The 26,357-nt window shown below is 46.9% G+C and overlaps 1 protein-coding gene across 3 annotated transcripts in view; it reads left to right on the top strand.

The window, feature by feature from the left end:
- Window positions 1-26,357, top strand: part of KSR2 (kinase suppressor of ras 2) — a gene marked incomplete at its 3' end in the record, with an annotated part of 362,386 nt that overhangs the window by 318,868 nt on the left and 17,161 nt on the right. For all 3 annotated transcript variants that reach the window (XM_081036474.1, XM_081036472.1, XM_081036473.1), the window contains 3 exons: window positions 15,471-15,567; window positions 16,642-16,775; window positions 22,353-22,484. In XM_081036474.1, coding sequence (XP_080892600.1) covers window positions 15,471-15,567; window positions 16,642-16,775; window positions 22,353-22,484 — 363 coding nt within the window. The remainder of the gene's footprint in view (window positions 1-15,470; window positions 15,568-16,641; window positions 16,776-22,352; window positions 22,485-26,357) is intronic.

Genomic DNA, 26,357 nt, shown 5'->3' with positions numbered 1-26,357 from the left:
AATATACAGCTGCTTAGAATGGCATAGGGCACATCTAAGCATTAGCTGTTGTTGTCATTAATGTATTCCTAATTCATTTGTTTCTTTTGATTTTTTTCCCTCTCTAAAATGTAAGGGGCATGAATGCAGAAGCTTTGTTTTCCTCTCTGTTACCTGGAACTGCACCTGGCATCACAGTAAATACTTGAATGAGTGAATGAATCAGGGAGTGAGCTTCTAAGCTTCCACGTGGCCCACATCTCTCTTAGCGCACGCGGCAGTGTGGCTGTTCCACCTTAGCGCACTTCCGTCGGCTTCCGTGTGCTGTGATAGGACACGTGAACTCAGCCTTGCCAAGACTTTGCCCACCTTGTCTGTCTGTCTGTCTTAAGACACAGCGGTTTTACTCCCTCCTTTAGAAGAGGTGCCACTTGTCAGAATCCCCACACGTTGCCCAGATGTGAAATCTGGCTGTGGCTTTTCCCTGGATTTGGGCACTGCCCTGAATATCACTTGTGTGTCACTCAGATGATTACCTCTATGAAGACTGTAAACCCCTTGGCACGTCTGCAGGGGCCTCAGAGGTACCCAAGAGGAGTAACTGCCTCATTGCCCTCAGCAGCACTCTCAGGCTCACCTCCCACCAGAGGCCAGAGTGGCGGGAGGCAGGGGCCAGGTCACGGGGGCAAGGATTTCATCAGTCTGCCATGGAAAACTCTTGAAGGATTTATATTGGGGTGTTGGATGGGCGGTCACTTGATTCCCTGTGGAGTCAACAAAGTTCGTTCCCCTGCTGGGTGGAGGGAGAGCAGCTTGGAGGGAGGGGAGTGGCCAATGGGAAGGCCACTAGGAGGCATTGGGGTCCATCATAAAGAAAAGCTCTTAACTTCCTGACAGCAGTGGGAGGTCTGCCTTGAGCCCCCAATGACCTGGTGATGTGGAGACGGTGTTGAAATGAGTCCCTGGCTGATGCTTTCCCTTTGCCTTCTCTGCACCTCTGCTGGAAGCCGTCCTCCACAGCTGTCCCTCCGCCCAGGCAGCAGGGTCCACTCCCTCCTCTGTGCCCTTCCTCACATGGGTGCCCTGGGTTAGCTGTGGGTGCTTACACATCTGCCTCCTCCACTGGACTGGAAGTGCCAGGAGGTCCCAGACTGTCTCGTTAAACTATGTGACCCCCAGAGCCTGGCACTCAGCCTAGGACCCAGGAGACAGGCGTCCAGTCTGCTGCTGTTAATTCATGTCTTTGGTGGTTACTGAAAGGGAAAAAGGCAATGAATGTGTTAGTGTTGTTGTTATCCTTGGAATGAATGGCTGCATTTTCTTTAGCACCCTCTGTGAGCCAGGCACAGCCGTGAGCACTTTAGATGGATTATTTAATTTTCAGAACAGTGAGGCAGGTTCGTTAACACCAGCTTACAGGTGAAAAAAAAGGAGGCTCAGCAAGATAAAGCAACACATAGTAGTTGAGGCAGGATTCACATCTGGGCATTTCTTTGCCTCCTCCTGAGGATGATATTATCACCCTCGTTTTGCAGAGAAGGAAACTGAGGCACAGACAGGATAAATAATGTGCCTCGGTGACTCAGCTAGGAAGTGCCCGAGCCTGTTTTACTCTGAAGCTCTTGCACTCTCTCTTCTGGGCCTCTGTCCAGGTTCCACCCTTGCAGGAGAAAATCCAAGGTCTGTTTCTCTACTTTTCTCCTGGAAAGGACCCCACACCTGGCTCCTTCTCCCATCTCCAGTGTTGGTTTTGAAGTTGCACTGGGAGGCAACAGTCAGGCTTGTGGACAACACAGGGCTGTTCTGACACCAAAAAGTTGGTATTTCTGAATCTCTGAAGTGAACAGACCCTCACGCGTATGCACTGAACAGGGATAGAATTTACAACCTGAAATAGACAAGTCACAAAAAAAATACGTATCAATGTTTGCTACATGGGAAAAGAGGTGACAACTGGCTGGGGACAGAAATGTCATTTTCAGACTGCCAAAAAGAGTGTTAACATACAACATGGAGAACCAATAGCATCCATAATCTAATGCGTCTGGCCTACTGAGTTGAAATAATTTATGAAACTGCATCTGAGAGCCTTGCCATTTATTTAGCTTCTAATTTTGATAGACATGATGTTTCAGTGGCCAATATGATGGCAGGTGTATTGGTGTTGAAGGTTCTTTGCCAGTCATTGATACTCAAGACGTGTGTCCTCCATCAAAATTTTCAAAAATGGCTTTGTTAATGATTCACATATCCACTTATTCGCTTGTCCACCCATCTAATACCCAAGAAACTCAGCCATCATTGTACGAAGGGTTGAAAGAGAGGTGTGTGAAGGGTGTGACAAGAACTCGGAAGTAGGGTGGGCTATTTCTTGAAGAATAAGACATTTCGGAAGAAATGGGGAATGGAGGAAGGGTATTCTTGCAGGAGAGGCAAAGGGAAGAAGGTGGGAGAAAGAAGACATCGCATTCGGAAAAATGTGTCCCCATTTCACAGATTGGGCTCCGTCTTACTCCATTCAGGCTGCTACAACAAAATGCCATAGACTGCGTAGCTTATAAACAGCTGACGTTTATTTCTCACAGTTCTGGAGGATAGGAAGAGAAGTCCAAGATTAAGGTTCTGGCAGTTTCAGTGTCTGGTGAGAGCCCGTTTTCTCGGTTCATACACAGCTGTCTTATCACTGTCGTCTCACAAGATAGAAGAGGCAAGGGTCCCTCACTAATCCCCTCCATGGGATCTTTATTCTCATGACCTAATCACCTCCCAAAGGCCCCACCCTCTAATACCCTCACACTGTGGATTAAGTTTCAATATATAAACTTGCAGGGGACACAAACATTCCATCTACAACAGTCTCCAAGAAGTTTCGTTACTTGTCCAGTGTTCCCTGAGTGTGAGCAACAGAAGTACAACTCAGGCTGAACAGGAGGCTGGTGTGCTCTGATGAAAAACGCAAAAAATGGAAGCAGAATGTCTGGGTTCTGGTCTTCGCAGAAGGGGCAGCATACCGTGTGCTGGCTCCTGGGTTTGGGTTAAACCTTGAACCTACATTTCCTTGATGTACAACGAGGTCAATCGTACCTACTTATCCACGGTGTGGCTGAAATGTGACAGTTTCCACACTGATGGAAAGGACAGTAAAGGGTCTCACATGAGGTCGGGACCCTGGTTCTGAGCCTTGTAGAGCCAGTGGCCTGGTTGGTCCTAACTCGCCAGGCCTGGGCACCCCCTCCCACCAACCTCACCAGAACATCCCCAAACACATGAACCTTGGATATCGAGGTGTCTGGGCCTTTACTTAGTAAGGTCTCTACAACTTTGCCCTTGAAGCTTTGTAGATAGAAGCAAGAGTACCTAGGATTTAAGGAGACCTGGGAGGGCAAGATTCCCCAGGCAAACATGGAGAAGGAGTCCTATTGGTGCCTGGGATTTAAAAGCATAAAGGACAAAAGAACCCCAAATGAACTTGAGTGACGATGTTTGTCCATCTCTGAGAAATTGGCACAAGCTTATATTTTGTTCCTGCCCCTACTAAATTGGGTTTTGGGGAATGACGGGACTTTCAGTTGAAACAGATTACCAAAGGAAGACTTGGCCACTGATGGAAATATTTGTAATAGGATTACATGGAGTTTTCATCTTCCCCATGAAGATGCAACATTGTCACATGACAACCTTTTGGGGCATCGAACCTGTGTTTTTAATCTCTCTGGACATTTATTTTCTGGTTTTAAATGATTGAGAGGTGAGGTCAATCCCCGGGGTGACTTGCTTTCTATCTGTGAGAAGCGGGAGAAAGCTATTAACAAAAACATGAAATTGAATCTCACCGAGCACAGGTTCCCCTTCTCCACTGGTTCTTTAAAATCCTGGTGCTGCCCAGTTACGTGCTAATGGAGGTGTCTGTGAGCCTTCAGAAAAGAACCAGGCTCTTCTTGAGCAACAAGAGAAACGCAGTTCTCATTCCAGAGACTTTGGTTTCCTTGGTGATGCTTACAGTAAGTTTGACCCTAGCCATAGTACCTTATTTTTGTTTATTTTGCTATTGTCCCTTTTCTCTCTCCATTCTCTTCTTATAACCTTACTCACTTTGTACTTGGAGGTCCACCCATTAACCATAGTAACCATTATTTATGGAGTGCTTTCCATGTTTCGGGTGCTAACCTTTTTACATATTCCATTAGTCAAGATAGGATAGGCTTATGCTGCAGTGACAACCCTAGAAACTCTGTGACTTTGCCGCAGAGTTTATTGCTCACATAAAGTTTGCTGTAGGTTGGGCAATGCTCCACAGCAGTTGTCTTCCATGCAGTGACTCAGGGATCCAGGATATTCCAATCTTGTGGCTCCACCGTATTATCATGGTGCCTCCATCGTCACAGGGGCACAAAAGAAGAAAGACTTCAGATTCTGCACTGGGCTTCTCAGTACCCTCACCAGGAAGTGACAAGGGTCACTTTTCATTGGCCAGACCCAGTCACGTGGTGCTGCATAACTACAGAGAGGCTGGGAAGTAAGGTCTCCCATGGGCCTGGAAGGGAGTGCTTTGAAGTGGAATTTGGTGAACAACATGGCTTTTCACACAAGAGTTTTCTAATTTAACCCTCCCTACGCCTGTGAGGTAGACTCTGTTTTGTCCACCTGCATTTGTTTTAAGCAACTTGTCCAAAAGCTCGTCGCTAAAGAGCATTAGGGCTGGATCTGGAACCCAGTTCTGTCCAAGTCCAGATTCTGAGCTCTTCACCGTCCAGTGCTACTCCCCTCCCCATGAGTTCTCTCTCCTCTCCACTCTCTTTTTCTCTTTCTGCTTCTCAAAGGAACGATTCCTCCCAGCCCATTCCTCTGTCTCGAGATTTTTCTCCATTTCTCTTGGGGTGATGAAATGTTAGTTCAAGTTCATTTCCCTCCCAGTGTTCGTCTCAGCACTTCTGCCTATCCAGCTTGCCTTAAATCCCCTAGGTGTTCTTGCCTTATCTAGGAAGCTTTCAAGTGCAAGTGACACTGTTCTTTGCCATTAGGCTGGCAGAGGCATGGGCTGTAGAAATTGGGGGAAATTCCTTCTCTGCTTGACAAGGCTATGAAGTCAGGGGTTTTTCCTATTTGCCAGCCCAGGGCTCCTCTGTAAATGCAACAGGAAGAAGTGAGTGGGGATTTTTGTGAACTTCCAGGGTTTTGTTTTTTTCCTTTTTTTAACCAAATACATATCACTAAGTCCACTCATTTAAAATGTACATACAGTTCAGTGGTTTTTGGTATATTTACAAAGTTGTGCCGTTATCACCAAATGTAGTATAATTTTAGAATGTTTTAGCTCCTCCAAAAGAAACCTTGTGTAACAGTCCCTGCCCACCCCACCTCCCTACCTCCCCTCAGCTCTGTCAACCTGAAATTCCAGGTTTCAGACAAAGACTCAGTGTTTTTATTAGAGCATTTCAAAGGTCAGGGGAAATGCAGAGTTCTCTCTGAGGGGTGAGAGGTGCGGTCAGGTCTGCCGCTGGCATGACCACGCCTGCATTTCTGTCCCCAGCTCCAGTTACCAAAAACACACCCGTAGATAAACATAGATGTGCATAAAAATGCACAGGCACCTGCACACACGCAGATGTACATACATAAACATGCATGCACACACGTACTGTACCCATGCACACATACATGCACGCTAATTCACTCGCATGTATATACACATGTTCACGTGCACATAAACATAGCTACACAGAGCGGCACTTGCACCCATAGAAACAGTGCACACGTATGTAGTCATATGTCCAGACGTGTGTCATGCCTGTGGGTTTTGATCCAGCTACAGTAACCCTTTTCTGTGGTGGCAGCAGACCAGGAAGCGTCTCCCCTGGTGGCCCTGTCCAAGCCAGTGGTCTGTCAGGAAGGCATTCTAAAGCAATTTGGGATTTATATCACTTGGATGAACAGTTTGTCCAGCTAATTTAGTGACTAGGGGCTGCCTGGGAAGGCTGTGTTAGGGCGTGTATAGGAATGTAGGCGCAGAATTGGGGAGAAGAAGAGGCAGGAGACTTAGAAATGTGTAAGATGTTTGACATGGACTGGACAGTGCTTCTGTGTTTGAGGTACAACGTTTCTGGCTTGGCTGTGTCCTTCACTGGACCCTCTCTCCTGTCTGGGGTGGCAGCAGGCGGCTCAGCCTTCTCCCTCGTCAGCCCAATTCAGTCCCGAGCAGAGATCTGTCCCTGCTCCTGTGACGCTGGCACTGTAGTGTGTACTGTCTGCCTCACCCACCAGGGTCAGTAGCCCCACATCTAGCACAGTGCCTGGTAGGGTAGGGGTCTGGGAGTGCTGGCTCAATGCATGCTTGGATGGATGGATGGGTGGGTGGGTGGGTGGATGGATGGATGGATGGATGGATGGATGGATGGGTGGATGGATGGATGGATGGATGGGTGGGTGGGTGGGTGGATGGATGGATGGATGGATGGGTGGATGGATGGATGGTTGAATGGATGGATGGATGGATGGATGGATGGATGGATGGATGGATGGAAAAATTCATTTGACCTTGACTACACCCAGTTTCCAATGCAGAGGAGAATGGTTCAAAGTTGTCCAACTCTTTCTAGTTCTCGTAGACCAATTTGTTGACCCACCCCAATTTCTTAGAACAGAGGTCAACAAACATTTTCTGTAAAGGGCCAGACAGTAAACATTTTGGGCTTTGCCGTACGGTCTCTGTCACAATTCTGCAAGTCTGCGATTGTAGCATGAAAGCATCCATAGACAATACGCAAACAAAGGGTGTGGCCGTATGCCAATAAAACATTACTTATGGACATAGAAAGTTGAATTTCATACAATTTTCATGTGTCACAAAATATCATTCTTCTTGAATGCATTTAACCTTTATCTAAAGGTGTAAAAACTTGTCTTAGCTCATGGGCTATACAGAAATAGGCATAGATAGATGTGCATAAAAATTTGGCCCGTGGGCCATCATCTGCCGCCCATCCTAGAATCATGGCTCCAATCAGCTCGTGTATCCACAGTCTTCCAAATACCCTGCAAAGCAATGTGGACGGTGGGCCAGTTAGGTGTGTGCTGGAGTGTCCCAGCGCCAGAGGCCTCTCAAAATTAACGGGAGGCAGTGGAAAGGCCAGGCTCTTTGGGCAAACTAGACTCAGAACCTGCCTTCACATCCTGGCCCAGAAGGATCCTGGGCGAGTTATTCATTCCCTCGAGCCTTTGCTTCCTCTTCGGAAAAATGGGAGGATGAAAAGTTCCCGCACAGGGCTCTGGTGAGGGTGAGATGAGCCCAGGGCTCTCAGGAGCTTAGAAATTGTTGGTTTCCTCATCCCTCCATCCCTGTTCTTTCCACTTCCCAAAGAGGCCATGTTGCCGGGTGGTTAGGAACAAGATGCTGGTGTCAAAGAGGCTCATGGTAGAATGCCAGCTCTACTTCGTATCCTCACGTGAGCTTGTTAGCAAATGGCCTCACCTCTCGGAGTCTCCGTCTCCCCATCTGTGAAGTAGGAATTACACCTCCCTAATGGGGTCGAGGTTAGGAGTACAACTAAAGGAAATTATTCGTATAAAACCCATAACAGAGTGTTCATGGGAAAGTTCACCAAACGGTATTTGTTATTCTTAGGAGGCAGCATGGTTCCAAGGCTGCACACACAAGATTGAGCCTCAGACAGGTCTGGGTTAGAACCAGCCTGTGCCCCTTGAAGTATGACATAGGGAAACTCCATCATCCTTCTGCGTTTTGGATTCCCCATATCTTCTATGAAGTATGTGGACCCAATGATCTCTAACACTAGTCTACAACCTGAATTCTAGAAATTTCTGTATATGTTCTCTTATACCGTGACCAGGTAGGTTCCACACTCAGACACATGTCCATCACCCCCTAGGAAGGTAGGACTCTCCTCTCTCCCTTCACTTTCCCTCCTGCGTTTCCCCTCCCCACCTCACCATCTCTCATGAGTGGAAAACACAGCCGTTTTTGAGGTTGTGTCCACCGCTAATCTGTCTGCCCCTTCTCCTCTTACCAGCCACACAGTTCTTTTTAAAACTCAATAATATGGTGATGGAAGGAGAACTGACTCTGGGTGGTGAACACACAGTGGGGTTTATAGATGATGTAATTCAGAATTGTACACCTGAAACCTATATAATTTCACTAACAATTGTCACCCCAATAAATTAAAAAAAAAATTACTACATGTGAACACACACACACACACACACACACACACACAAAAACCCTCAATAATAAACTGTCTTCCACAATAGACATTGAACTTTTCCAGTGGGAGGATACTCTTGGAGCTTTCAAGTAGCACTAGTTATTCACCGTGAGCCTACATCATGTTAAACCCAGTGTGGAAAGCATAGCAAAAATTGCCTCCTGCCCTCGAGTCATAGCCAGAGACCTTTTTGAGCAAGTCTGAACTGCTTGGAGTATGAATTCAGTTCAAACTATACTTTCTCATTTCAATTTGTCGCTGGTTCAATATTTTCCAAACCATCTCGAGCATAAACATGTGTGTCTGGTTTCATTTCAGTCTTGACCTAGGGGGCACATTTTTTTTTTTTTTCATTTTATAAAAGTAACACATGTTTATGGGGGGAAAAATTAGAAAAGAGAGATAAGCAGCAAGAAAAAAAAAGAAAAACTTGCAAAGTTCCGAATTCCACTACCCGGAAATAGTTCTGCTACTACCCTCAGAATCAATCCTCTCTGTGGATTTTTAATGCATATAAAATAAGTGGTATGTGTATACATTTTTAAAACAGTAATTCAGTCTACTGTTCAGCTTAAAAAAAAACCAAAAAGGTGGTTCTGGTCAGGGAGCAACAAGAGTTGATGTGTTTCGATATCTAGCCCTGGAGGGCAGGGCAATGGCCTGTTTGGTCTGTTGGTGCCACGTGGTGCTGGGCGCAGGGGAGTCTAGAATTCATTGCTACCTTGATCTGCTATGGCTCATGGTCTTTTTTGTGTGCTAAGCCAGTGGGGAGAAACCTGCCTTGGCATTAAACCCAGCTCTCCCAGCTATAACGGGCAAAGGAAAGAAGGAAGGGGGAAGGACGCATTCATTCCTTCATTCGTTCACTCGTTCCTGAGTACCTCCCTGGGCCTGGCCGGCCGTGTGCCGCCCACTGGACCTATGAGGAGGCATGCAGACCCTCTCAGATGGTCTAGCTCTCTTCAACCTATCTTGCTTCTCTCCAGGTGGCAGCTAGGAATTCCCAACCAGAAGCAGCAAACAGACAATGAGACCAACATGGGCTGGTCCTGAATTTGGAGGGTGGAAAGAAAGGCCTAGAATTGGGGGAGGAGGGTGTCTCAGTTCAGCTCGATGGACAAACATGGGTTTCCGGAGGTCCGGCATTCTGAGTTGGGCTGGGCCACTTTCTCCTTAACTAAATCATTTTTTCCCAAAGGATCTTAAGGAATCCTGGAAAGATGTGGTGCTTTGAGACCTGGACTCAAATTGTGACCCTGTCACCTACCGACTGTGGGCCCCTGGGTAGGTTACCTAACCTTCCTGCACATGAATTTCCTTATTTGTACACAGTGTCTCCCCTCCTAGGAAAGCTGGCCTTACACAGTAGTTCTCAGTTCAGTGCCTGGGGGGGGGGGGGAGCACTGTAAACAGAGGCTACCATCTTACCTCGCTTCATCGCCAAGCAGTGCTAAGTAGTGGGTGTTAAAACTGGACACAGAGATCACACACATACTCGTACCTATAAACAACCCCCTTACCTGATCACCCCACCTCACAGTTCACCAAGCACTGTGAGTGCCGACGATTTCAGGTACCTTGCCTAAGGGGAAGGGGCAGAATTTTATCTCAGGTGGGTCTGATTCTAAAGTGTCTGCTCCTATCCAGGCTGACTGACTTCCTCTGTTTCCTCATTGGTACGATGAGAATAACCATACCCATTTAGAGAGTCATGAGAAGCCTGAAACAAAACGATGCCTGGAAACCTTTTGCCTCTGTCCTGGTCCCCTGATAGGCTTTCGGGAGATGGTCATTATCCTAAACAAGACAATGCCTGCTCTTCAGAGCATTTTGGTTAGAAGTTGCCCGAAATCAGCCCAGCGTGTTTGCTCTGAAACAATATGATGTAGTGGGAGGGGGTCTCTCTGGAGATGCTGAGCTCTTTTAATAGAGACACCCATCTCTGTCTTCTTATTCTTCACCTGACCTCATATTTGTTTCTCCATTGTACTGATTGTAACTTGAAATGATTCTATTTGCTATTGTCTGTCTCCTCTACGAGAATGTCAGCTCCGTCAGAGCAAAGAAATGGCCCTTCTGTCATTGTAGTACCTGTTAATAGTAATTGGCAGGAAAGGAGGGTTTGCAGATATGGGGATTAAGTGAGTCAGGGTCTTCCAGAAGGTAGGTCAGGTACAACCAGCCCCGAATAACACAGAATCACATAGTGGGACAATGATTTTCTTCTTCAATTCTCTCCATCGTCCTGTTGATAGTAAGGAGAAAGTGTCTATGCAGGGCTATTTAACACCTTCCTAAGCCTTGTTTTCTAAACTTGGTTGTTTTTTGTTTTGTTTTGTTTTAACAAAAAGCACGGCCTCAAGCTCAGACCATTTGGCAGGCCACAATGCCAAGCTTCGATTTAATTTTGTTTTTCAATGTGTGTGCTTTCCTTGTATTTATTGTGACATTTATTTGGGGCTAGGGATTCTGGTTTTCCATCTGGTAACAATAAAAGATAATGATAGAAAGTTGTTATTTTTTTTAAATCCACTTATTTTTCAAAGGCAGTGCATCTAAAGAAAACTATTAGCTAGTAATAAATAATACAAATTGGCTGATCTGGCAAAAATCCCAAGGTGGTTCTGGAATGATTGCAATATGAGGGGTACCGAGTGAAATGCTGACCCGCAGGGGATGCTGAGAATACGTGCTGCAGAGATAGGAAGGAGCATGTCCCGAGATGTCTCTGGACAAAGTCAAGAAGAGCAGGTCTTGGATGGTGGCAATGTGGCAAGAGGCAGAGGACCAGTCAAGCTACCATTTCCTGGAAGTTGTTCCTGCATTGAGCTGGAGGCTGACACCTCCCCGCCCCTTGCTGCCTGTGCCCTTGGAACATTCCCCCGCTTGTAAAGCCCAGACCAGAGAGGGCAGAATGTCACCAGGTGCCCAGAAGCATGGGTCACAGTCAGGGGCGGGAGTGCCCCCCGTCATGGACTAAACCCCCATCTCAGTCCTTGAAGGGCTCGAACAGTCAATTAGTCCTTGGCCTCTGGATTTGGCAAAGTCAGATCTGGCTCTGGAGTGAAGAATCCAGCCCCACTGAGAGTCTAAGCTTCCTTTCCCCTCCCCGCTTCTCAGCTTCTCGGAGCTTTGCAAGAATCTGAAAGGCTAGAGAACAAGGGGACGTGCCCTAGCGAAAACTAAACCCTGCTCTCCTGCTTTTCATCTTTTTATGGCTGGCGCACACTGTCATTTTTCTCATTGGACTGGGATGTGTGCCCTCCCCAGCCCACCCCTTTACTTAATGGAACTCTATAACTCTTCATTTCCTGGACGCACGGTCAGGTTAAGCAGGTGGCAAATGGCTGGCATTTCTCACTTGCTTTCTGGCACTTCCCATTTTTATAGGAAGCTAACCTGGCATTTTTTATTGTAAAGCCCCAGAGTCCCAAGGTTTAATACTTCCAGTGCTAGATTCATGAACGACTTGGAAATTGGAGATTGCCTGTGGCTGGAGTTTGATGGAGCATGCAACTTGTCCCTTGGAGTGGGATTTATTTGCTCAAGGGAGGGGGGGAAAGAGCAGAGGGCAATTAAATGGGTTTTGAGTTTTGAGAGGTGGGGAATGCTTAGAAGTGAGCAAGAGACAAGGGGTTGTAAATCCTTTCTGACAGAACCCAGTGTTTTCAGCATAGCAGCTGACTTCGAAACCAACTGCCTGAAGAGCTCCAGACAGGCAGAGCTACAAAGTCCCTTTTGCCAGGCAAGGTTACATATTTACCGGTTCTGAGGGTTAGGACGTGGCTACCTTTGGGGGTCATTATTGGGGTCACCCACAGTTACAAATGTGGAGATTATAAGTACCGTCACAGTGAGTCTCCAAGGCCAAGTGAGCACAGAGGTGGCAGCGCTGAACTAGGAGCCGAACCGTCTTCCGAGGTGGTTGTCCACCCCCTACACCCCTCCCCACCCTTCCTACCAGCTTGGGTCCTGGGCTTGGTAAGGAGTTTGGAGGAGGGAAAGGAAGGGACTGCCAGGAGCATCCCGATTTCTGTCTCAGCCGCAGTTTTGGCAGGATGAGTCACATTGGACGGAAGCCCTTGGAGATAAACCTTCTAGATGGTTTTATTTCATTGTTTCTGACAGCCTCTTTCAGGCTGATTTACAACAAACATCTTATACTTTCTGTGCCATCTTGGCCAAAAGGCTCTCTGTGTCACCTGGGATGTGGGGTCGAAAGCCAGCTTATATGAGCTGCCTGGGGCCAGGGCTGGGAGAGATGGTGGCCTGCAGATTAGATGAGAAATTCCAGGTCCTTGCTCATTTTCTTGGAAAAACATGATCTTTGTTGCAGAGAGAGGTACTGAGAGAGAAGGAGGGAGGGGGGGGTATGTGTGTGTGCACGCGTGCACGTGTGCCTATCGCTCCAGAAGCTAGAGAGGTACTAAATATATCCTTGAGTCACTAAAACACCTTCTCCCGACCTCCAGACTGACTCTGCCACCAAGGTCAGCAGGCCTCATTAATTTTCATTGCCATACGTGTTGTTCATAGCAACATTACAGCTACCATTTGCTGAGGGCGTGCCAGAGTCTCAGAGAAAGTTGTTAAGAAGCAAAAGATGGGGGTGAGGAGCCCAAGCTCTGGAGCCAGGCTGCCTGGGTTCAAATACCAGCTCCATTTAAGTTTTGGGCCTCAGTTTTCTCATCTGTAAAATGGGGACGATCCCAGACTTCATTGAATCTAAGATGCCATCAATTAGAATATGCACTATTTATTTTATGTACTACCAAGAAAGAAATCAGTGCCCGTCAACCTGACCTGTCAGTGAATACAAGACATGTACTGAGTTCAGAGATTTTAAAATGCATCTTAGAATCAATGAAATACAGTGGCAATACCCACCTTGTGGGGCTCTTGTGCTTAGGTTAGGGTCTGACATATAGAAAGGGCTTGTATACGTTAGATGGTATTGTCACTATTATCCCCATTTTACAGATGAGGAAACTGAGGTCGAAGTCACTTCCCGGAATCACCCAGCAAGTAGTAACTGGTAGAGTCTGGATGTGGGCTCACTTACCTGCATGTCTCTTTAATGGCTCGAAAATCATGTCCAATAACTGGGCACTCACAGCGAGGAGAAAAGGAGAAAAATGTCAGGAACAGACTGACATCATGGCTGTGTGTCTGTGAGCAGGTTCTCCACCCCTCTGGGTCTCTGTATCCTTACCTGTATGACAGGGGTGAGAATGGGGACCCTGTGGGAATGCTGAGAGGATTCGTGGAGGTGAGACAGGTCCCACACACCTACTCAGTAAGGCTTCATCCTGTCCTCCCTTCTCTTCCCCACTGCCCACCTGCACGTGGCTTTTAGGGCACCCATGTTAGTTACAGAAATCCCAGAGCAGTTGCTGTGGACGCTTGGACTAACTTAGTTGGATGAGCAAAGCCTCAGCCACCCTGGACACCTGCCTAATGCCTGCTCCTGCTGAGAGCTCAGCCCTCGCCCTGCTCTCCAACTCAGCCCTCGTTAAACACCGAGGTGGGCCACCAACTGGGGACAGCATTGAATCATCATAGCTGCGTCCTGCTGACTTACTGGGCAACCTGGGACAGGTGAATCAGACTCCCGATGAGTCAGCCACCCTGGGAATCTCACCTTAAGCAGGTGAAGAAGTGAATCTTAATCAAAGATCATGGGTGGTTATAGGCAGCATTTTGGGTGAGTAGGTAAATGGATGGATAAATAAGACTTATGTGATGTGTGTATAAATGTATAATTTATATATTTGCACAAGTGTATAGGTATGTTGATCATTTACTACCTCTCACAATAGCCAGCATTTCCTGAGTACGTATTCTGTGTCATGCATGGGGAGATGCTTATACTTTGACGTGCCTGATTTCATGTGATTCTCCTAACAACCCGAGAAAGCAGGAACTGTTGGCCCCATTTTACTAATAATGAAACTGAGGCTCAAAGAGCTTAACTCATCTGCCAAGGGTCACACAGCCACTAGCTGACAAGCCAGGATTCTAACCCATAGAGTCTGACTCTGGGCCTCTGTTCTCCTAACTAAGCACGGTGCTACACTTCCCACCAGGTGCCAGGCATGGTACCAAGCTCCTTTTCTCATGTTGTCCTCATGCTGACTCTATGAGGTAGATATCATTAGTTTCCTTTGATAGATGAGGAAACCGAGGCCCAGAGAGGTTAAGTATAACCCATCCAAAGAAACACAGTAAGGAACAGACTGGGATTCAAACTGAGATTTTCTGATACCAGAGTTCTAAATTCAACCACGTGATCAGCTAAGTCTAAATTCTGAAACAATGAATAAAATGTATAGAGTATTTCAGCAATAAGGTCATAGATTAAAAGAAAAATCCAAGCCCTTATTTTGATGTAGATGGAAAATGAACTTTGCTAATGTCACTCCTTCTTTCTGCCAACATTGGATATCAGGAGCTAGACATGGTGTTAGGGGCTGGGGATATTCTGGTGAATCTAGAACTCATTCATTCATTCATTTCTTTATTCATTCATTCAGTGACTGTTTATTGAATTTCTGCTATGTATGTGCCAGGAACTGGGCTCACATTGGAGGAAAAGGATGGATGGGCATGCTGGCAATTAAATGAGGTGTTCCTGTCACTGCATAATGTCCCTTTTCATCTTGTCATTCATCTGGTCTTGGAAATGAACTCAATGAGGCTGAAAATAGTTTGAAAAACCCTCTATCGATACAGGCGTCTGGTTCGGGGGAGTGTTATTGGTGTTTACATACCCCTGTCTACAGGCTTGAATGCGTCATTTGCTGATGGTACTTAGTACACGTCGGCCACTGCTTTGCTGGTCTTTTGTCACTGTCCCCACACAGCAGTGCCTCCCGGCAAGTGGGAGCAGCTGGGACGAGTGGCCAGCAGAGTGTCGTCTGAGTGGTGTCTGAGGATCCCAGAAGTTGTCAGTTTATGTGCAGCTTCCCGTCTGTGAGACCCTGCGATAGGTGGACCGTGGCTAGATTCTGTAGGTGTCCTTGGATGCTGGCGGGCGGGGGGCGGGAGGCCGGGAGGGCGAGAAGAAAGATCCTGAAGAACCAGAAGAACTTGCTCCCAGACCCACACTCCAGAACCAGCTCTGAGGTCCAGTCCCAGGCTTATTACCTCGTAGGAATAACAGAGGCTTGTCCACGAGTCCACGCTATCACGTGTCATGTCTAATCACTGCTGTGGGTCGCCCTTATCGTAACAACTGCTAACGACTTCTCTTGTCCTTTTGCTTTTCAGCCTCTGTAAGGGACGCACACTCTATTCGGTGGTGAGGGACGCCAAGATTGTCTTGGATGTCAACAAAACCAGGCAGATTGCCCAAGAGATTGTGAAGGTACCGTAGGGTCTGGGGCTTCCTCCCTGAACCCCCGAAAGACGGTACACCCGCTCCCCCCCCCACCCGAGACTCATGGTCTGCCTACAGACCAATCGCCTGGGCTTAAAAGGAATTACACTTGACTTGAAAATACCAAAAAAAAAGAAAAGAAAATACCAGGCCGTGTGTATGGAAGAATTTTGCCAAGATAACGACCATTAGGGATGGTCTACCAGCGTTTGGTGTCACTCTGGTGCCTTATCACCGTGATCATTAGATGTGCGTAGGGACCAGAGGGAAGAAATGCTCGTTGTGAGAATCCCTCACCCCTCAGATCCATGAATTCCCGTGAGTGTCAGCCATCGCTCTCCACAGCTTCTGGGAAAACATCACATTGGTGGGTGGTGTTTGGAATTAAAACAAACCGGAATATCCTGCGTGTTCTGGCAGGTGCCTCATTAGTCAGTTGTAGTCAGTCTTTTATTTCCACTGGAAGTGTCAGAACTGAGTTGTGAGAAGAAATAAGAATGTGACTGCTCATAAAGGCAAAAAAGGAAAAAAAAATGCGAGACCTTCACCCTTCAGCTAGACCACCACTAGGTTCTTCATGTTTTTTATTATCGTGTCATGCTCAGTCTCTGGAGGGACACGGTGTATTCGGCAGTGGCCTGGGTTAACTAGACGGAAGGACCAAGGCCCCTGCAGAAGAGGTATTTTTCAAAGAGCACATGAGGGGAGCTGGTTGATGGAATTCCTTTCTCTGGAGACCTCAGCTCAGGTTTGTCCCCACCCCTTTTCCCTCTAGAGACATTTTACTTTGTTTCTAATTCAGGAAGCAGAAGAGCTAGATGGAGATGGTTTTGCAGTGGTCTGAGGGTGGTGGCAGATTTGTGTCTTAGGGACCCTCCCTGGTCCCAGCTGCCGTGCCTTCTTCCACCCCACCTGCAAGCCTTTGCATGTGGGCCCCGGCTCTACAGCGGTTCACTGTGGTCTCATTGGCAAGGCAAGGAGTGGGACCCATGACCCCAAGCCAGGATGGCAGTGAGCACTCAGGTTTCCTCTGGCAAGTCCCCGATTCCTTGCTCCTTGCAGGGCATGGGCTACCTCCACGCCAAGGGAATCCTTCACAAGGACCTCAAGTCCAAGAACGTCTTCTACGACAACGGCAAAGTGGTGATCACAGACTTTGGGCTCTTCAGCATTTCCGGGGTGCTGCAGGCTGGCAGGTGAGAGGTGGTGGAAGGGCTCAGAAGGGTTCTTGACAGACATTGGCGGAGGTGGGGTCCATAGGACGTCATCCCACATGGCTTTAGTGACCTAGACTCCGTGTTAGGCCTGAGGTCACTTAGCTGAGTGGCCAGGCTGTTGAGCTGATACTCAGGTCATGCTCTGATTCCCCTGGGGCCTGACTTGCAAATGGCACCTTTGAGTGAGCACAGAGCATCCCCAAGTCTGCAAACTATTTGCCCTTGAATTTTCTCTGGAGGACTTTTCCCTTACCCCAAGTATTTACCTGGAAGTGGGAATCACCCAACAGCTCTGCTCAAGGTTCTCTTATGAATGCATGAATTTTAGTAGAGTATCGTTAAGAAGCAAGGGACGTAAAGTCAGACCCAACCTGGGGCCCAGCTTGGCTCTGCCACTTATTAACTGTGACTTTAGTCCAGTCGTGGAACTTCTCTGAACTTCCGTTTCTGCGTCCGCGAGAAAAGTGATGGGTAGGACTGATGCCTGCCTCTAGGGTCCTCACGGATAAAAATCAGATAACACACCTCAAGCATCCAGCAGTGCCTGGAGCACAGGAAGCAGTACAGATGGTAGCTGCTGCCGAGTTGTTGTAATTGGTATTAATTTGCATATACCTCCCCAGTATCACACAGGAGAATCATTAACCATCGTTCAGTAATTAACTCTCAGGCGCCTCTCACCCTAGAGCAAGCTGCCTTGAGTTGACCCTGTGAAAAACAGCTTGATCCCAAACAACCCATAATTCAGGAAGTCTACCCTTTGTGACTTTTAATTTGGAGTGTGTGTGTGCCCGTACACACACACACACACACACACACACACACACACACACACACACTCTCTCTCAAGCTTAAACCCCATGTGTTTTCTCTAATCATGCCTCTTATAATAAATGGCATGCCTCTTCAGAAAAGTAGCTTCACACTTTCTGTCATTTTATGTCAATTTCAGCTGCTTTGAGAACCCCTGATCTCTTTAAGGTGCACCCTAGCCCTACCCATCCACACACACACACACACACACACACAGGCAGAGTGAATTTTGTTCTCTATAATACCTTGCATCGAAGTCAGACCGTCCAAACTTTGGTGAAACTTGATCTATTTCTATACGATGTAGTAACAAACAGAAGCTTGAATTTCTTTCTCAGATTTTACTCCACCGACCCCCCAAATTCACCGCAGTCTCCAAAACTATCTACAGCACTTAAGATAAGAAAATAAATAGACAGAAAAATGAACAAATAGATCAGTAAATAGTTAGATGGCCAGAGACCTCAAGTCAGAAGCCAGAAGCCAGGAGGGCTGGATCGTGCAGGATTCTTTCTTCCCTCTGCCTCCCCAGCACCACCTGTGTGTGAGGTTTGCTGTGAGGGCACCAGCACACTCCTCTGTTGCCATCACCGCAGGCGAAGGGCAGAGGAAGCAGTTGGTGACATCAGTGTGAACCCAGGCATTTGTATCCAGACGAGACGAGGCCCAGCAGGTGTTTTCTTTAGCCTGGGTCAGGCTCTTTTAAAGATCCGCTTCCTTTCTCCTAGTGCCATGTCCATCCTCTAGGAAAGGGGGATGGGGCTTCTGATTTTCCTCCTTTCAGATTCTTGGTTTCCTGAAACCAAAAGAAGGGGAGGAAGAAAGGAAATGGACTGACCTCCGCATCCTTTCCTGTAGCTCATTCATGGAGGCCCAGTGTCAACCAGGAAGGGAGTTCACCTCAACGGCAAGGTGGCTTCCGGCCGGGTTACCCAGACAACACCTCCTCCCCGCTCTGCCCCAGCCTGGTTGTCAACACAAACCTGGTTGTGTCCGGAGGGGTCAGGGAACCCTCAGTGTCAATTCCCAATAAGAAATCCACATTTCTTGGTTACTGACCAGTAGCCATCACTGGCTTCCTGTGCTTTGATCCCTGTTGCAGTGACATATGGGGCTTAGTTTAGAATTCTGCTCCCTCCTGGTGTTCTTTCTCCAGGAATTAGTGCAGAATTGTGGCGAAGAGTCTACTCTCGGGGGTTTTAAAGACTTGCGATCAAGTCGATCTTAGCTCTTGTCACGTTTTACAAACTCCGCGACTTTGGGCAGGTCACGTACGCGTTTCCTCATCCATGCAACAGGGATCTGATCCAGTCCAATCCATAGAACAGCACTCCACAATCCATCCAATTGTGGGTTTATGAGGATTAAGTGGGTTGAATAACCTGGCATACAGTAGGCACTCTGCAGGAGTTAATTGCCTTCCTGCCCTCCCCTCAGTTAGAGTTTGGGCTGTTCACAGCTCTGGGTACCCAGCTCAGGGAGATCTGGCCTGGGGTGGGGGTGGGGGTGACCCAATGAAGTGAGCACATCCTGAACATCCAAACGTACCCCAGGGCTTCCCCAAGCATATCCCAGCATTGCCAGCGTGCAGCTGTTCTGCCATCCTCAAAAAAGGTGTCCCTTAGATGCCAGCACTACTGTGCCAGCTGCCGCAGGCTGTTATTAACCATAATAATAGCCATAATGAAGATGATTTGGGTTTGTCACCCGTGGGCCCCTCGCCATGGGAACAGAACACCCCAGGGTGTCTGCTAGGCCTGGCTCCTGGCCCCCTACGAGGCATGTGCCCATGCGTGCCCCAGGCTCATGGTTATCAAGTGACTACCACTCATCCTCCTGGCCCCACCCTGCAATTCCAAACTCCCACTGACCCATCGAGTCAGGAAGAGGTAACAGGGGTGGTTGGAAAGAGATGGGAACTGGGAAGCTTGCCCTCTCAGCAGCAATATCATACTCCACCCCACCCCACCCCCAATGGCCTGATCATGCCAGAGAATGTCAGCTGGCCATGCCTCGGCCCCTCTTTTGGATGATGTTCTTATTTTCGGCTCTAGTCTCAACTTCATTTCTGAGTCGATAAAAAAAAAAAAAATCTGTAGATAATAATATCCACTAATTGTGTGGCCCCAGTAGCTGACACAGCCCTGTACTCTGCATTGTCTCCTTTTCATCCTTGTACCCGCCGTGTGAAATTAATGTACCCATTTTGCAGATGGGAAAATGGAGACTTGTCTGGTTAAGGTCACAGAGCTAGTAAACAACAGATGGATCCTTAAAACCCTGCAAGTGTCCCCGATTGTAGAAGCAAGAACTCATTGCCCTGCCAAGTCAAAGGCTGGCTAATGGATTTGAGTCCTGTTTTCTAGCAGAGGATGTATTCTGTCAGGTCTGCTGTATAGAGCACAGGAGCAGGTTATGTATCACTAATGCTTGAAAGATTGAAATTTGGACCATTTTCTTATTTTTATGTATCAGTTAGAACAGTGATTCTCAATGGGGCTCTCCCGTTCCCCAGGGATATTTGTGATGTCTGGAGACATTTTCAGTTGTCACAACAGGGGAGAAGAGAGGCTATTGGCTTCTAGTAGGTGCAATACACAGAACAGCCTCCACCCAAAGAATCATCTAGACCAAAGCCAGCACTCCAAACTCCTGGAGCCTCGCTCATCAGGCTTCTTTCCTCCCCTCATCATCGTCTGCAGGATGCCTTTAGGGAAGATGGGAACAAACATTTTCCATATTAACTCGAACGTGTACTTAAAAAGTGCTAGTTTCCACTTATGGTCCCATTAAAAAGTAACCTATTAAATATCAACGTCAAAAAAAGCCATTTGTAGTAAATAATAGTCTGTCCCATATAGCAGCTGCTAGCCACGTATGGCTATTTTGACTTTAATTAAAATCGATAAAATTAAAAGTTCACTTCTTCAGTTGCACTAGCTGGATTTCAGTTGCTCTGGAAGCCACGATGGCCAGTGGCCACCCTATGGGACAGCAGAGATAGAGAATATTTTCACCATTATGGAAAGTTATGTTCAACGGCACCGCTCTAGAAGGTGTTGGGATGGGGCAAGAATCCTTGTGGGATATGAATGTGCGCAGTTAAGAATACAGTGCATCCATCACACCTTACAAAGCTCAGAAAAACCATACGATTCAGTCAGCCTCAGGTCCCCACATATTGGAGGCTCGTCTTTCACAGTTTCACTCTTGATGGTTCGAGGTATCCATCTCCCCCTCCCCCCCTCCTGCCTACTCTCCCCATATTAAGGAGCCCTTTCCTGGGAGTCCTGAATCAGGGGAAGCCTCATAGGAGGTCAGATTTCAGTCCCCAATGGAAAGTTCTATACTTGCTAAAGACTTAAGTGTGAAGGGAGCCAGCTTCCCGTCTCTTCTAAGAATTTACCGTAAGGAATAATCAGATGTGGGTGAAGGGATATATTCGTGGTACCTACCCAGACATGTTCATGGCAGCGTTATGTATAGTAATGAAAGGAGAGCCACCTAAGACCCATCATCAAGGGGTTGGATATATACGTTTCCATAGATACATGGGATGGCATCATGTGTGCCAATTACACTGATGGATGTTCTTTGGGATTCTAGAACACGCCAGACAGGGCCTGCCGTGGGCTTTTGTCCTAATTTTCCCTTCTGCTTAGAAGAGCCTTTTCCTTCTTCTCGTGGCTGGATCCTTTATGTCATGCCAATCTTAGCTCACATGGTATCTCAAGCAAACTCCCTCTTATGTTTGACACAGCCCCTTTTAAATGTTCTGCGTAACATTTATTGCTGTCTGTATGTTTTCCTATTTATTTAATTCATTTGTCGTCGCCTTTCCTACCAAAGGTCAGGCTCCAGGAGGGCAGGGACCCTCTTCTTGGTCTTATTCTCTGCTGTGCTCCTGGTACAAGAACAGAGCCTAGGCATAAGCAGGTGCTCCGTAAATACAGTTAATCTTCATCATTCACAGATTGCATATTTGCGAATGCACCTTCTCGAATTTATTTGCAACCCCAACATGCATACTCTGGGTACATTCACGAGCATGCACAGGGTGGGGGGAAATCTGAGTCACCTGGCGCACATGTTCCCAGCTAGGGATGAACTAGGGCACCGTCTTCCTTCTTGTTTCAGTCATACAGAGTTGACCAGAGGGGTGGAGACGGGAGGGGGCAGTGCCACGTGATGCAGTGCAAGACCCTTCAGCTCTGAGGCCCGTTGGACGGGGTTCTGGTACCTGGTCGCGGGGCAGCCTCGGGCAAGTCACTGAACACTTCTGAGCCTTGGTTTCTCTTGTGGAGAATAAAGAAAATGGAATGGACTAGAATGAGTTGTTTTAGGATTTAAGAGATGATCTGTTCCTGAGGTGTGCGTGTGTGCGTGCTCGTGTGTGTATACGTATTTCCCCTAGGAGCAACAACTCCGCATTTGCTAATTCAGTGTTTGCAGAGACTTTCTAGAACGTGACTACCATGGATAACAAGAATTGGCTGTTTTGTGGAACAGAGATGCAGAAAGGGGTGCCTCAGAGGCGAAGGAACCCGATGATGGTTTGGGTGTTGCATGTTTCTCTCTAGACCACGTCCCACTGTGTCTCAGCCTCCAGTACAAGGTCAGGCAGTGCCCAACGGGGGGATACAAGAAAGCCAGCACAGGTGGTCCAGGGACTTGGGTCAGTGCTGGGGGACTGGTCCTCCCTGGGCTGTGACGCGGGGCTCACTTTGTGCTTTGCTTCTCCAGGAGGGAGGACAAGCTACGCATCCAGAATGGCTGGCTGTGCCACCTGGCACCGGAGATTATCCGCCAGCTGTCTCCTGATACAGAGGAAGACAAGCTCCCTTTCTCCAAGCACTCAGACGTCTTTGCACTCGGGTAGGTGGCCCACCCTGGCCTTTGAGAGCCCCAGCCTGGGCAGAGGGGCACTTCCCAAGCATTCCTTCAGAGCTAGGGCACCTATCTGTGGGGGCAATGGTGGCTGAATTCCTGAGTGAGCTTGGGGCAATCTGAGTGGGCTATCGCAGAAAGCGACCCTAGCCAGCCTTCGTGCCTGGCTTCTAACTGGTTATGTGACTATGGCAAGTTACCGACCTCACTTATTCATTTCATTCATTCATCCATCACTCATTCATGCAATAACTATGTGTGGGATGCCTCCTATGAACACATTATCCGAAATGGAGTGCCTTAAAACAACATTTATTATCTCAAGTTTCTGTGGTCGGGAATTGGGGCGTGGCTTAGCTGAGTGGGCGTGGTTCTGAGCTGGCTCCCCACGTCTCAGGAGGTTGCAGTCAGGATGTTGGCCAGGGCTGCAGTCTCCCTGAAGGTTTCAGGGGCTGAGGATCCACTTCCAAAGCGGCCCAGTCACATGGCTGTTGGCAGGAGGTCTCAGTTCCTCAGCACATCAGCCTCTCCATAGGCTGCTTGAGTGACCTCGCAACATGGCAGCTAGAAGCCACACTGCCTTTATGACCTCGTCTCATAAATTACATATTATCACGCCTGTCGTCTTCTATTTGTTAGAATCAAATCACTAAATCCAGTCAAGGGAAGGGGAATTTGGGTCTACTTTTTGCAGGAAGGAGTACGAAAGCATTTGTGGACATATTTTAAAACCACCACAAGTCCCTACTCTATCTTGTCTAATGGAAGACAGACAAAACAGTCGGTTTTAACAAAGTATGATAAGTGCTATGCTGAGAAAAAAACAAATCCAGCCTGGGAGACCAGAGAGGGCTTCCTGGAGGAGGTGACTCCTGAGCCTGTTACAGGTTAACCACAAGTATGCCAGGTGAAGGTAGTATGAGGTATTCCAGGTAGAAGGAACACATGAAAAGGCACAGAGGTAAAAGGAAACAAATTGCCAATAATGGGAGAACATATGGGGAGGAGTAGGAGCGAGGAAAGGGAGCTGAGGGACGGAGAATCAGGAGAAAATGAGGCTGGGGTCGTGAGATGAGTGACGAGAAAGGGAAATAGAGTCAACCCTGCAGAGACTTAGAGGCTGAGTTAAGGAGTTTTCCCTTCACCTTCTCGGCACTAGGGAGCTATTGATGGTTATTAAGCAGGGGCAGTGACATAATAATATTTTGAGTTTTAGAACAATCACTCTACTGTGTAGAGAATGGGAAAGAGAAGGACAAGATTGAAGCTGGATGACCGACTCAGACAGAGGTGCTGGTGTCCTCCACTGAATTAGTGCCAATAGATATGAAGTCTGTCCCTTGAATCCCATTAGAGGCTGTCATTTGCCATGATTAGTTTATGTTCTAATCTTTATCTAGTTGGATATTGTTATCTGAAACCACATTGCAATAATTAAGTTGCTATATTTTCATATAAACAGAGCAGAAGAAAAAAGAATGTAATTAACAAAATGTACCAAAGTAAGTAATTAGGTTTGCACTGGCGTTTTGGTCTTTAGCAATTTCCTTTTCTTCAAGTGAGTTGCTCTTGAAAGTTGGGTTTGGAAGGAAGTTTTAATGAGGCTTTTATTCCTGACACTGTTGAATACCGAGGGACCTCGTGTTCCGGTTTCCTGCCAATTAGGTGCGCCTTGTTGCTTGGGAATGTCTCACTCAGGCACGACTTAGAACAAAATGGACTTTTAAAAGCTTGTGGAGCACCATGTTAAGGTTTCCATGGTGCTGTCTCATGGCATCTTCACAAGCACCCTTCGAAGCAGGTATTGTTGCTCCCAAATGACACGTGAGGAAACTGAGTCTTCCAGTGACTCAGTGCCTTGTCTGATGGTAATCAGTGGTGGAGATGGAGGTCAAACTTGGGGACATCCTAAATCCAGAGTTAGTGCTTTCAACCACAGACACTTGAGAGTCATTTCACCACTCAAAGCCCTACTTCCCGTAACCCTAAATTAAAGATAATAAAACCCACTGAGGTGTGCTAAGGATTGAGTGAGAAAACACCTATGAGGCACCCAGCACAGCGCCAGGCTCCCGAGAACCTCCCTTCCCCCTTTCCCATGAGCAGTGCTTGCAGCCTATCTGTGCCTCCTTCACCAGGCTTCAACCATCAACTACAGTGTTGCCTCCCCAAATAGTTCCTGCCCCAGTTAATAAGGACTCTTGATTAGGATGGAGTGTTGGTTTTCCAGTATCGTGTCATGGCCAGTCGTGCAATTCTGTAGTCAAGTGAACTGGACTCAACCTCTTATTTGCTGTGTGACCCTGGGTAAGATGCATAGCATTTCTGAGCCTCAGTTTCTTCATCTGTAAAATGGGGATAATGAGAGTGTCTCCCATTTTAAAGTAGAGGTTTTGTTATTATTTAGGCATGATAAGGCCAGTGGATCGGGAAATGAGTGCCGTTGAAAAGATAGTTTGTTATTCACAGTCCCCAAAAGGAGGGGGCATATCATACTGCAGGAGTGAAAACTCAGTAAGTGTTATTGTTTATTAGGATAACAGTAGTCACCCAGCACCTTAACTTGAGAACTTCCTGACCATCTTATTCAACATCCCAACATCTGAACATCACCACCCTTCCCTACCCAAGAAGGAGGAGGTTGGCAGGGGAGAGGAGACGCTAACTGAGAAATGGAACCCTAGAAATAGCTGGTTGGACCGGTAAAGAGAATAACAATGCGCTTCCTGTTTTTTAAAGCAAATTTACATACATTAGATTAGAGGAAAAATCAGTTCCTACGGTTGTTTTAGGTGGTCCGTGAGTTGAGGAATCTTGTTCTCAGTGAGCTGAGACCTCTCCTCTTGCTGTAGCTCAGCAACAACCCTGCGTCCTCTGAGCATGTTATGGTCCTCACTGCCACCCAAACCTCCCAGCATCCCTTGAAACCCTGCCCAGCCCATTGCCCCATCCATCTCCACATGCTACTTGCTGCACAGTACTTTCTTCAGCTATTACAATGGCATGATTTATGAAACAAATGGTAATACGATCAATCCTTCTAGAATAAATCTGGCATCGAATTGTTCTGGCACTCAGCATCCCAGAAAAAACATTCTTCCATGCAATTTTATCATCATTGTAATTTGGCAAGTAAGGAAATCCAGACTCAGAGAAGTAACGTGACATACCCAGCATCATACTACCAGTATAGAATAGAATTAACACTTGAACCCAAGGCAGTCAGTCTGACTCTGAGATCTTTCATTTTTTCCCTCTCCACTCCTTGATGGGATGGCTCATACTTAGAAAACACAAGTACAAAAGAAAAAAAAATCCTATCCCATCCTATCACCCCAAATTAGCTAACATGGTTAACATTTTTGCTATATTTCTCTTTATTCTCTTGTCCACATATATGTAATGGTTTTTTAAAAGACTTTTATATGCCTTTGTATACAACCTTGTGCCCTGCTTTTTGCATTTAAAATTCTATATTGAGAACTTTGGTCATGTCAACAACATTTCTTTGAAATGTTTTAATAATAGTATAATATTCCATTTCCTTTTATGGACTTACTGTAATATATGCAACCTGTTCCTTTTATTGACAATCGCATTGTTTCTACTTTTTTCACTATTATATATATTCCTGCAGAGATCACCCTTGTAAATGATTGTCGTATCCCTAATTATTCCCTTACAGCGTTTTCCTAAAATTACAAGTAGAGGGTCCTAGCTACATTCTATTGAGTTATTCATGTTCTAGCTTTTGATTCATTTTAATTCAGGCACCAGAGAAGGTATCCTAGGAGAAACATGACTTCTAAGACATTGAAAAAAACTATAAGTACATCCCAGGTAGGAAACCACCAACGCCGT

Source organism: Rhinolophus hipposideros (genome assembly GCF_964194185.1).
Source record: "Rhinolophus hipposideros genome assembly, chromosome: 24".
Taxonomy (NCBI): domain Eukaryota; kingdom Metazoa; phylum Chordata; class Mammalia; order Chiroptera; family Rhinolophidae; genus Rhinolophus; species Rhinolophus hipposideros.
The sequence above is the reverse complement of the archived record's forward strand: the minus strand, read 5'-3'. Positions and strand labels throughout refer to the sequence as shown.